A 13283-nucleotide genomic window follows, 5' to 3' on the forward strand; every position below is an offset into this window, starting at 1 on the left:
AAGGGGTTTTGAATGAATGACATGCCAGGGTTCCAAGTCTCCAGACTGGGGTATATTGAAAAATTCAGCTAGGAGTCATGGCTAATAGCACCCACATTCTTGCAAATATCTGTTTATCAAGATGTCAGCTGAGACTTTCTGATCAACAGGGCTGGGTTATCAACACCCACCTTTCCTCTCAAAGTGTTTTAGAAAGTAGGGACTCTGCTATTGACTTTACATGGAAGTTGTTCGGGTACTAGGATGATGCATGGTAGTATAAATCTGAAAACCAATTGATCAACAGATAGACAGGAGCAGATCAGCCAGATTTGTACTGTTAAACTGTTCTCATTAACCAATAATGTGTATTGTATTTGAAAATCTGACTAATAGAGGGCCAACATCAACTCCCCAGCAAGGAACTGCAAATACTTTATTTATGGATTTATCTCTGACCACAGAAGTTACCAAAGTTTCCTTATGATTTTCTCTTATCCTTGCCCGGGACTAAAACAGAATGGGGCCTCAGCTGGTGTACATGGGCATTGAAACCAATGGCATTATGCCCGTTTATACCAACTGAGGATCTGATCCTTAGATTCTATTTAACACCCCACTGTATCCTAATTAGCTTAAGTTTTACTAATTCTCTTTAACTGTCAAATACTGTGTCAAAATGAAAGTCATCAATGTTAGTACAATACTCTACAATGGCAAAACATTTTGATATTCTATGAGGACAGGAATGTTACTGCATTCTTAAATTATACACAGACAACAGAACACACCTGTAAAATTACCTACAATCCACTGTGTAGGTATATAAAGTTACAAACAGCAACAGCAAAAATGTGTACATTAAGTAGTCAAGTAACCTCATAACCTTCTGTTGTGTAAACACATTCTCTTACTTCCTTGATGTCTCTCTATCATATCTAATGCACCTTATCAGATCTTTCTTTGTGGCAGGGAATATACATTTTACATGTCTAACATAGGGTTGCCAGGTGTCCAGTTTTTGACTGGAATGCACGGCTCTGGTCAGCATTGCTGATTGGGTTGTTAAAAGTCTGGTCGGCAGTGAACTGGGGCTAAGGCAGGCTCCCTGCCTGCCATGGCTCTGCACAGCTCCTGGAAGCAGTGGCATGTCCCCACTCCAGTTCCTACATGTAGGGGTTGCCTGGGGCCCCCGTACACTGCCCCTGCATCAAGTGTCGGCACCGCAGCTCCCATTGCCCAGGAACCGCAGCCAATGGGAGCTGTGGGGGCAATGCCTGCAGATAGGGAAGAGCGCAGAGCCCCCTGGCCGTGCCTCTGCATAGGAGCCAGAGGGGGGACACGCCGCTGCTTCCAGGAGCTGCTTGAGGTAAGCGCCACCTGGAGCCTGCACACCAACCCCCTGCCCAGCTCTGATCCCCCTCATGCCCTACGAACCTCTTGATCCGAGCGCAGAGCCCCCTCCTGCATCCCAAACCCCTCATCCCCAGACCCACTCTAGAGACTGCACCCCCAGCCGGAGCCCTCACCCTCCTGAACCCCTACCCCCTGCCCCAGCCCTGATCCCCCTCCCATCCTCCGAACCCCTCGGTCCCAGCCCGGTGCACCCTCCTGCACCCCAACCCCCAAAGCCAGCCTGGTGAAAATGAGCGAGTGAGGGTGGGGAGAAAGAGCGGCGGGGGGACGGGGTCTCGGAGAAGGGGTGGGGCCTTGGAGGAGGGGTGCAGCAGAGGGCAGGGCAAGGGTGTTTGGTTTTGTGACTTAGAAAGTTGGCAACCCTACTTTAACATTCTCTGCTCAACTAAAGTGTGCTCTCCACTCTCTCTCTGAAAATAGTTCCTCCTTTAAAAAAAATCTAATGGGCAATAATAGCAAGAAATATAGAAATAAATCTTGAGGGTTTTTTGGTTATTCTTTTAATAAGTTCCAGCTGTGAACGATATTTAAAGAAACTTGTATTAACTGGTTATTACACTGAAACATGATTCTAGAAACATCTCCATTATTTCTTCTAATAATACTTTATTAGAGTATTAATGATACTCTAATATTAATTAGAGTCCCCAGTGAAGTGGTCAGACAGCAGAGTGGAGTGCAGGACGTTGTTGTTGAGAGCAGGCATAGTAAAATGCGTTGGGCTGTGCATATATCTAGGCTCACTGACAATTGATGGACTGCAGCTGTCGCCAAGTGGTACCCAGGGGAATTGAAATGACCACTCAGCCGAGCTCCAAAAAGAGATAGCAAGGCTTTATTGTGAGAAGACTTGGCCACACATGGAATAGGAAGGCCAGGATACAAGAAGAATATAAGACGTGTTCTCATTGGCGCAATCTATATGAGGACTGAAGGACTCATCAATCAAGGTGATCAAGGTGAATACTTTATTGGCAAAAGGGGAACCTATCAACGTGTAATCAAAACTAACTTTCTTCCCCCTTTAATATGTTTACAAAGCCCATGTAATAATTTGGGTTAGGACCTGATCCTGAATATGGTCCACATATGGTATTCCCAAAGACTGAGCCCTCCGATTAGCCTGAAAAATGTATTCTGATTTTTTTTTTATACATCACACATAACATATAGTATATGCAAACACTTGTTTCCTTACTTATTCCTTATACAGGAAAACTCCCTTACATTTCACTAGAATCTTTGCCTGTGCAAAGACTACAGGGTTCTCTCTCTGTATTGTGTTTTATGGGGCAGACCCTCAGCTACAGCCAAAGAGCACAGGTCAAGGGATGCTTTGCACAAGTGGCATAAAGTTTAACTGGCCTAGGGAGGATATCTCCAGTATAAGCTTGATCTTCTGATGGCATAAAACTAACACGAAGGCTCAGACATTGTTCACCCTCCCTGCAGCCAGGGGTCACATTACTGGCTATGCACTGTCTTGGACCTGCAACTGCTTTGTGCAGGCGGTTTCCCCTGCACAAGGTTAAAGCAGCAACCAGGATGCTGCAACTTTTATCAGGCCACTAGAGGTTGAATGAAAAAACAGCCGAAGACTGTTGTGGTCCACAGCCATGACCTGCTTTTATCTAGCTACCCCCTCTTTTGCTTGCCATACTATCAGCAGGGAGGATGAGCGGCAAAGAAGACTCTGTCAGCTCTATGCTACCAGTTCATCCTGCTTTCCATTGGGGTTATCCTCCCTGGGTCAACAAAATTTAGGGAAAGATTACACCAGTAGTACTACGCAAAGGGGCCATACCACATGAGCTGGGGTTATATCTTCATACCTGCAGCATGCATAGCAAACTCTACCAAACGAAACCAGAATTACATAATAGAGGTATTATTAATATAAACAAAGCATTTAAATACATGGCCAATTTACAGTCATTCTTAAATACCATCTCTTTCTTTTTCAACCATATTTATTTTTGCATATATAGTGAGTGAGGATTGTGCGTTCAAACAACCAGACCGATTTCTTATCACAGGAATTGGAGATGGGAAGAATCTATTCGGTCATCTAGACCGTCCTCAAGCCAATGTAGGATTATTCCCTACAGTATGATTTCTAACATTTTCCCAATTCAAGTACCTCTAAGGACTGGGCTTTCGTCTCATTTCGTTTGGAAAACTGAACAGATCCCTTTTTTCCCAGATAGTCACTAATTTTTCCTTCATGTAGTTTTATTCATATTTTATAATTTTATCCTCCCCTCTATGCATCATCAAAAACAATTCTTGTCCCTCTCTCTTGCTCTTATAGATATAAATGCACCATCTACACCAAGGCTGCTGTAGATGCTGGGGTTGCTGTCCCACAGAACAGCATTTTAACACTTTGTTTTTAACACAGTCTTTGAAATAAACACCCCATACAATATTCCAGCACATTTTGCTCGGAGGTATTGTCATGATTTGGCCACAAAATAATATTAGTTGCTGTCTAGTGGATATCCACTCGAGTGATGGTCTAGAACACAAACAGAAGCTACTTTCAGTCATTAAGATCATTCACACTTGAATGAAAATATAAAAGGCATCGCATTCCTTGAAATTCTACATGAAGCTGTAATCTCACTGAGGGATTCTAGTAACAGTGAGAACCACTAGAGTGTTTTGTTTAGGTCCACAAGTGGAATTGCTATCTTCATTTATCTACATTTTGGAGGTACATTCTTTTTAAATCATGGTTAAAAACGTCTCTCTTCTCCTGCTTAATGTTTTATCTCCCCCCCCAATCTCATCTCCTGTATCTCAGGTTCTGTAGTTCTGAATCAATAATAAGGAAGTACATATGCTTTAAAAAGATCATTACAGACTCCCAAGTATTATTCCTTTCCTTGCAAAGCTTCTTTTTGCCCTGTAAGAGTATTTTCCACCAAGTGAAACAGGCACCTATTTATGCTGTAACTGGTGGGTGGGGGGAGGGGGAGAGGGGTGTCCGGTGTGTATGATAGAGGTCGATCTGCTTGTAAGATTCTCTGGCAGATTGTAAATTCTACTCGCAAATTGTTCTCTCAGAAGAAAATTTGCTTCCCCCACCCAGCATGATGAGAGACTATGCATCTCTGAGATACATTGGAGCAAGAGCTGGGATTGATTGCAGGCTGGTTTAATGCCACTCCTAATGACAACTTGTGAAGATTAGGAAGTTGTCAGAATCAGATATCAGCAAAGGCATGGGATTGCTTTGTGAAGTCAGTTTGAATTAATTAATGAGTAGCTTCCCTTTGATATCACTTTGATATTTGGCTGCAGCTGGATAAAAATCAACCACAAAGGAAACTTCATTGTGTTTATCATTGCTTAGGACTCTATTTAGCCAACTGTTTTCTATATCCACTGGTTGCCTTTTTAATTGACCTGGCATTGTGCATGAGAAATAGGCTTTTATTAATACATGGAGTTGTGGTGGCATGCTTTTCAATGACTGCTCCTCTCCACTGCTGTAAATAGTTACAGAATGTATCCTGGGAGCAAAGACATTAAGAGATTCCAGTAGTGTTGCAAGTGAAATGATTTACAGCTCCAGAATAAGACAAACACCAGACTCGGCATTCAAATATATCCTTGTATTTCTTTTCCAGATGAAAAGCATTTAAATCCTTTAATGTTACTTTCTATAAATAAAAAGCAGTATGTAATGATAACGAGATGTGCACCCTGACAACACACCATATTGGGCTGGATCCTCAGCATGTGCAAAATGGAGTTGTTTACAATAGTGCTACATTGATTTATGTGCGCTGAGGATCTAAACCCATAACCAAAACACTGAACTAAGCAATATTCAGTTACATCCCCCAGTTGTTCTGAAATCTCAGATCTCCAGAAGCACATCGAGCTATATCCTCGGCTATGTATTTGGGATGGGCATCCACAACACAGCCTTCTTACTGCTGGCAGGCCAATTCTGACATTTCTTTCACATTTTTCTTTATCTGAAGGTTTCAGATGTCTACAGAGACCATCCCATAAACAGGGTTGTACTGCAGACAGACCCTTTCATCCAGAAAAATCATAAAAAGGGCTTTATAGACTGCATATGACAAATAAGGATCACCGGACAGTCACTGAAGTATAGCAGTGTCGCAAAACTCTGGGTGGAATGTAGCAGTCGTTCAGCACTAGCAACATTACACAAAGGTTTTTAGCAGTGGAAGTGAAGATTAAATTCTTCTACTGAATTTGGAGAGGGAATATTTTAAGTAGACATGCCATAATTACCCCAAATTGTAGTTTAAAGTAGGCACTGGGATTAATAGACTTGTTTTTTTCTGAAAGTGCTATCTTTAAAGTGGGACCTTGGATGACTACTAAGTGGTCATGATCTAGGTTTTACCTCTTAGCCAGTATATAGCATCTTCAACAGTACTGTGCTCCCTAGCAACTTGCTGTAGCACTGCTTCATTACTGGTTCATATGGGAAAGTGCCAGCTACTGGATCACTAACACGACTAACATGCAGCACCCTGGATTGCCCTGGGAGGTCTCCCTCACAAATAATAATCGGACCATATTTCATGAGATCTGATGAGCTTATGGTGCACAGTGTCACAGCCAACGACCATATAGGAGATGGACATGATATAGGAGAGCCCTTTGAAAAACGGCATATTGCCTGGCAGACCTGGTCACAAAGAGTGTGTTGCCTATACAATATAAAACCCCCTTGGCAGTCTGGGGTTGTGGCTGTGACCACTAGGCCACGCTTCCCAACCAGACCCCGAGTGGGGACCAATACAGGGCCTAACAGACACTGCTACCGAAGTTCTCTGATCAGCAATGCAGGGGCGCAAGCATGCCTAGAGTGGATCATCCATAGAGATGCTACTCGAAGAAGAATTAGGTTTTCTACTTTTTTTTTAAAACCAACACTTCCACATAGAAATAAATAACTTAAAAGTAATTAGAATTTTATAAATTGCATCTACTATGGCCTTTCTCCATGAACTAGAATAGTTTGTGATATAATTTCTAATATAACATTTGTTCAGAAGTTCAGAGTCATTGTTTAGAAGATGTAAATACTATTAGTAATGTTGACATCAAGACAGAGTAAGCAACAGAGAAGTTTATCTGTTTTGCTGATATGCACGGAATATCAACTTCAGCTTGTATTCCTTTGACACTGTTCTCTGTCAAGAGAAGATACTATCCTGTAAATGGTACCTAAAAACACAAATTTATTTGGATGATAAAAACTCCATTATATGACAAGGATTTTCATAGCTAAAGGAAAAATGATACTAATCAAGAGTAGAAAGAAGCTATTGGATCCTGGCTTATGCTGAAAATGTTTGACACAATTATATATACTGATGCATATAAAAGCTTTTACATGATTGTAACTTCCTGAATATGATTAAAACCAGAAAAGCCTTGAGATGTCAGCTGGTGCTATGTTCTTCTTCAGCTTCCTTTTTTGTCGTTGTTGTTAAAAAGAAAAAGTCTTGGAGTACATCATTAATTTATTAATTTCATAATACAAAGGAAATTTGGTTAAAATAGTGATGCTGCAACTTTAAATTACAGAACTAGCTTGGTATTTAATGAGAGATTTAGCACAGCAGGGGTTCTTTTAAATTAAGTTGTGCCTTCACATCACAGTGGGAAAACAGGTGTATATTGGTTTAGAATTATGGAAATGTTGACTAATTCCCAGGCTTGTAATCAAACAGCCAGGCACCCTGCAATATTTTCTTCCAAGAATCTGTATTTAATCATTTATGTCTGGTCCCATTTTCTTCATGTTCACTAAAAGGCTGAAACTCAAAGGAGTAGATGCAACATCAATGTTTTCATCTCTCTGCTAAGGATGAGGTTTTCCAGCTAAAACTAGAATAAAAAGAGCAGAGTACAGTGCATTGCCAAGATAAGTTGAAATGGATAGTGGAACATACAGCAAATGAATGCAAAACAAAGCCCAAGCATTAAGAAGCTTTTTCTGGTTTTCATATGGGGCCCAATACAAAACCCGCTGGAGCTGATCAGAGTCTTTCACTGTGGCCTTTGGATCAGGCCTTCATTTAGAGGATGAGACATAGGAAGCACAAAAGCAATTCAATTAATCCAAGAACCTAGAGATTCTTTTGGTTGCAGGAGATGTCTTTTACTACTGAACCGCACAAAAACAAAATCTAGTATTACAATGAAGCAGGATGAGGCACAATGTCAAGCACATACTGGTCCCAATTCTCCCCTGCTGCAAATCCAGTCTGGTGCCCAACGGCAACGGGAGATGGTTCCTGTTTGTGCAGAAAGAGATTAGGTGCCTGTTCAGCCATGAAATCTGTATGCTGGTTCCTTCACATTCAGTAGAAACTGCTAATGTAGCCTGATCCAAAGACACTGATGTTAATGAGATTCTTTTCATAATCTTCAGTGGGGACTAGATCCGGCCTGCAATGAAACTGGGCTAGATCTCCAATTAAAGGGAAGTAGAATCCAATGTTCTCGGTATGCAAATTGCAGCTCCAGAAAGAGTGAATCTTGCTGACTTACAATGAAGTTGTTTTGTGAAAACACTGCTTCAGTGTAACAAGGTGCTAGAACCTCTATAAAATATTAGCATGCAGAATATACAGAATATAGTAGAATGTGTGCATCCAACACTGGTGATGGATCTATGCTTGGATTATTCTATTTTCCTTTAATAATTAGGTGCAACTTGTGCTCTGAAAGTAAAATCCAGTGTTGCCCCAGAACTTTGAATCATGTAATTATGTGATAATCTCACTTTTCATTTTTTGAAAAAAAGATAAAAGTTTCTTACACTAAAAATTGCAGAACAAAACGTGGAAGTGTGACCCCTAAAGGTTGAAAAACTAGAAGGTAAAATTAAACAAAGAATCCAAAATCTATAGTTTTTAAATTTTTTGTGATTTTTGAGCCAGTCTGATGTTCTTTGAATGCTTGGCAACACTGGTAAAAACAGTCCAGACACCAGCCCCACAATGACTGGTGAAAAAGAAGCGGGAGATGCAAATTGCAGCATTTAGCTACTGGCCCAAGTACAGAGCCGTGCAGAGCTGAACCACATATGAGGGGCTCAGGGAAGGATTGTGCCTCTCTGAGATGTCTGGCATGCAGACTGAACTCTTTTTGTGGATGGAGCAGGCTGCATTAGCAGCCTCCGGCAGGGCTGGCCCACACTACAGCCTGGTGCGCAGGGAGTGTGGGGAGAGGCACATGGCCCCTTTTTTCTTCCTGCTCCATTTAGGGAACATTCTTGGGCTTCCTCATAAGCTGGGAGTGCAACTTTGACAGGTCCTTCTGTGGGCTGCACAAAGAGAAAGGAGGCTCAACGGGGCAGCCCTAATAAAAGATATTACCTCACCCATGTTCTCTGTAGGTCATTTTCCCTGGTAAATTCCATGACTCTCCCACCTGTACAAGGTGGACCAGCCAGATCCTTATTTTTCAAACACATGGAGCTGAATTCACATGCAGCACATGGGAGCTAAAGAAGAGGTTTTTTTGCCACGTATCTGTTAAATCAAGTGGTGTGGAACCTATGCTTATCAACAAGAGTTATATTTTTACTGTGCCTTTTGTCTTCATTTCTGTTTGGAACCTTACACTGCAAACAAGTATTTGAGTTTTTTATTCCACATGTGACCAATACGCAGCTGTATCCAACAGAATGATGTAAAATATTAAATTGACCGATTGTTTAACTCTGAAGACTTGTGGTTATCAAGTTACTACCTTGAAATGTGATGATTATGACTGTAATTTAGAATTTAAAGATTACTTATTACATATTACACACATAAGCAACTGATCACTAGTACAACTGTATCTATTATAACTGTCACTGTAATACGTTAGTGGTTACAGATTGCTGAAAAACAAAACAAAATGGGAGAACATTTTGAATACAATTACATGTTATTTTCTAATGTACATCAGTACACAGACATCGAAGTAACTGCTGCGTATTGTTTAGAAACCATTATGCCTATGCTGGCTACATTTTGTCCTTTTCCGCCCTTCCCCCTCAAAAAACCAAACCAAACCAAACCAGACACTTAGGAGAAAAAGAAATCCTGGTGTGTGAAGTTTTGTTTTCCTATTTGCCTCCCCCCCCCACCCCACCCAAAATCTTAGTCCGCCTTACACTTCAGCAGCTGCTGCTACCCAGCAGGGATCACTATTATTTCCAGCCAGGGGACATTCCGTATAAGAGCACTTTTCTTCCAAGCTAATGCCATTGCTACTGGACTGGCCAATTGGCATAGCTACTGTATGTGAATTATCAGGTCAGCAACCCTCCTTCTAAAAGACCAAAGTCATTTTTGGCACTAAGAGCCTATAACTAGCATCTTCAGAAAAGCAGCTATTTTGTAGTGATAAAGTGATTAGGTTCAAAAAGAAAATGTACTCACCCCAGGTAAAGTTTTAATATTGTGCAGTGCATTCTGTGCCTCAAGTGCAGCTTTTCTTGTATAAAATGTTACGAAACAACAACCTAAGGAGAGAAATGAAAAGAAATTACCGACAAATAGTTTGTGAGACTACAATAGGGGGGAAAAATGACTGAATAATGCATTATGAAGGCTGAAAATGTGAAGTATAATGAGACTGCATGAATGCTATGAATCAAAGGAAACTTGTATTGTTTAAAATAAAATAAAATAATACAATAATAATAATAATAATAATAGTATAAAAAAAGCCACCGCCACATGTTGCATCTATAGCACGCCTACATCCTTAGCAGGCTGTAACCACTTTGATATTAAGTTAACTAAAATTCAATCGACCCCATAGCGTAAACAAAGTTATATTTTGTATAGGTTCTCCATTAAAGTAGGATTATAAGCAGCTTGCAAGCTCAGAGCAGTAGAAATTTACCAAAGCAGCCCAGCTAGAAAAGTGGGTTTAAAAAGCACAACTTACTGAAAGAGACATATACAGGAGCTAAGCTTTTCTGATAAACTACAATTATGCTTCCTAAGGAGGGTTGGGAATGGGGCACTGTGAAACCTGTGATTAGAAGTGCCTCAGTTTAGAGAAGGAATTCAATGTGCCTTTTTAGGGACATTGGAGCCTGCTGCTATCGGTGGATGCTGTTTGACAGTCCTTAGCTGCATCATTCCCCGTTCTTAGGTAGAGGAATGGATTTGTGGGCAAGCGCACTTAAAACCACCATAGTTCCCTACCCTTTCCTAGGACTGCAAGTTCTGTGCTGTGCCTCTCAACCCCTGGATTCAATTCCTAGCTCTACCATAAAACTTCATGTGTGGCCATGAGTGAGCCAGATAAATGTGCTTCAGTTCCTCAGCTGAATTTGGATCAGTATATTTACATATCATATAGGGATACATGGTGGGAGGGGGGTTATACAATTCTTTGAGATACTAGGATGAAAGGTGCTACTAAAGTGAAAACCATTATTTGTATAGGTCAAGATGCTATATATTGTACTAGAGTTTCAGAAAACCATCAGCTATACACAGGCAGCTGCAGACGATTCATAGGAGCTTAGAACAATACCCAGAGTACAGAAGAAACTTCCTGGTTCACAGACCTCAATACTGCGTTCCTGCTCCTGGGATGGCAGAGATAAGGCAAGGCAGGGCAGAGGTAAGACATTTAGTCCTTTGGGTGGTGAATGAGGACTAGGATGTTGACTGCATCATACCCCCTGCTGCTTACCAAGATGGTGGGACACCTGGTATTCCAGTTTCCATTCAGCCATAGAATCATAGAATATCAGGGTTGGACGGGACCTCAGGAGGTCATCTAGTTCAACCCCTGCTCAAAGTAGGACCAATCCCCAACTAAATCATCCCAGACAGGGCTTTGTCAAGCCTGACCTTAAAAACTTCTAAGGAAGGAGATTCCACCACCTCCCTAGGTAACGCATTCCAGTGCTTCACCACTCTCGTAGTGAAAAAAGTTTTTCCCAATATCCAACCTAAACCTTCCCCACTGGAACGTGAAACCATTACTCCTCGTTCTGTCATCTGCTATTTTGGAACTCCCTTTCAGGTAGTTGAAAGTAGCTATCAAATCCCCCCTCATTCTTCTCTTCTGCAGACTAAACAATCCCAGTTCCCTCAGCCTCTCCTCATAAGTCATGTGTTCCAGTCCCCTAATCATTTTTGTTGCCCTCCGCTGAACGTTTTCAATTTTTTCACATCCTTCTTTTAGTGTGGGGCCCAAAACTGGACACAGTATTCAAGATGAGGCCTCACCAATGTCGAATAGAGGGGAACGATCACGTCCCTCGATCTGCTGGCAATATCCCTACTTATACAGCCCAAAATGCCACTGGCCTTCTTGGCAACAACGGCACACTGTTGACTCATATCCAGCTTCTCGTCCACTGTAACCCCTAGGTTCTTTTCTGCAGAACTGCTGCCTAGCCATTCGGTTCCTAGTCTGTAGTGGTGCATGGGATTTTTCCATCCTAAGTGCATGACTCTGCACTTGTCCTTGTTGAACCTCATCAGATTTCTTTTGGCCCAATCCTCTAATTTGTCTAGGTCCCTCTGTATCCTATCCCTCCCCTCCAACGTATCTACCTCTCCTCCCAGTTTAGTGTCATCTGCAAACTTGCTGAGGATGCAATCCACGCCATCCTCCACATCTTTAATGAAGATATTGGACAAAACCGGCCCCAGGACCAACCCTTGGGGCATTCTGCTTGATACTGGCTGCCAACTAGACATGGAGCCATTGATCACTACCCATTGAGCCCGACAATCTAGCTAGCTTTCTATCCACCCTACAGTCCATTCATCCAGCCCATACTACTTTAACTTGCTAGCAAGAATATTGTGGGAGACTGTGTCAAAAACTTTGCTAAAGTCAAGGAATAACACATCCACTGCTTTCCCCTCATCCACAGAGCCAGTTATCTCACCATAGAAGGCAATTAGATTAGTCAGGCATGACTTGCCCTTGGTGAATCCATGCTGACTGTTTCTGATCACTTTCCTTTCCTCTACGTACTTCAGAATTGATTCCTTGAGGACCTGCTCCATGATTTTTCCAGGGACTGGCCTGTAGTTCCTGGATCCTCCTCATTCCCTTTTTTTAAAGATGGGCACTCCATTAGCCTTTTTCCAGTTGTCCCGGACCTCCCCCAAACACCATGAGTTTTCAAAGATAATGGCCAAGGGCTCTGCAATCACATCCGCCAACTCCTTTAGCACTCTCGGATGCTTGGACTTGTGCTCGTCCAGCTTTTCTAAATAGTCCCGAACCACTTCTTTCTCCACAGAGGGCTGGTCACCTCCTCCCCATGTTGTGCTGCCCAGTGCAGTAGTCTGGGAGCTGACCTTGTTCATGAAGACAGAGGCAAAAAAAAGCATTGAGTACATTAGCTTTTTCCACATCCTCTGTCACTAGGTTGCCTCCCTCATTCAGTAAGGGCCCACATTTTCCTTGACTTTCTTCTTGTTGCTAACATACCTGAAGAAACCCTTCTTGTTACTCTTAACATCTCTTGCTAGCTGCAACTCCAAGTGTGATTTGGCCTTCCTGATTTCACTCCTGCATACCTGAGCAATATTTTTGTACTCCTCCCTGGTCATTTGTCCAGTCTTCCACTTCTTGTAAGCTTCTTTTTTGTGTTTAAGATCAGCAAGGATTTCACTGTTAAGCCAAGCTGGTCACCTGCCATATTTACTATTCTTTCTACACATCGGAATGGTTTGTCCCTGTAACCTCAATAAGGATTCTTTAAAATACAGCCAGCTCTCCTGGACTCCTTTCCTCCTCATGTTATTCTCCCAGGGGATCCTGCCCATCAGTTCCCTGAGGGAGTCAAAGTCTGCTTTTCTGAAGTCCAGGGTCTGTATTCTGCTGCTCTCCTTTCTTCCTTG

At 42.0% G+C, this 13283-nt stretch overlaps 1 protein-coding gene across 43 annotated transcripts in view; it reads right to left on the reverse strand.

The window, feature by feature from the left end:
• Positions 1-13283, reverse strand: part of CELF2 (CUGBP Elav-like family member 2) — a 549658-nt gene that overhangs the window by 99958 nt on the left and 436417 nt on the right. For all 43 annotated transcript variants that reach the window (XM_043498695.1, XM_043498655.1, XM_043498679.1 and 40 more), the window contains one exon: positions 9834-9916. In XM_043498695.1, coding sequence (XP_043354630.1) covers positions 9834-9916 — 83 coding nt within the window. The remainder of the gene's footprint in view (positions 1-9833; positions 9917-13283) is intronic.

This window comes from Dermochelys coriacea, chromosome 1 (genome assembly GCF_009764565.3).
Source record: "Dermochelys coriacea isolate rDerCor1 chromosome 1, rDerCor1.pri.v4, whole genome shotgun sequence".
NCBI classification, from domain to species: Eukaryota; Metazoa; Chordata; order Testudines; family Dermochelyidae; genus Dermochelys; species Dermochelys coriacea.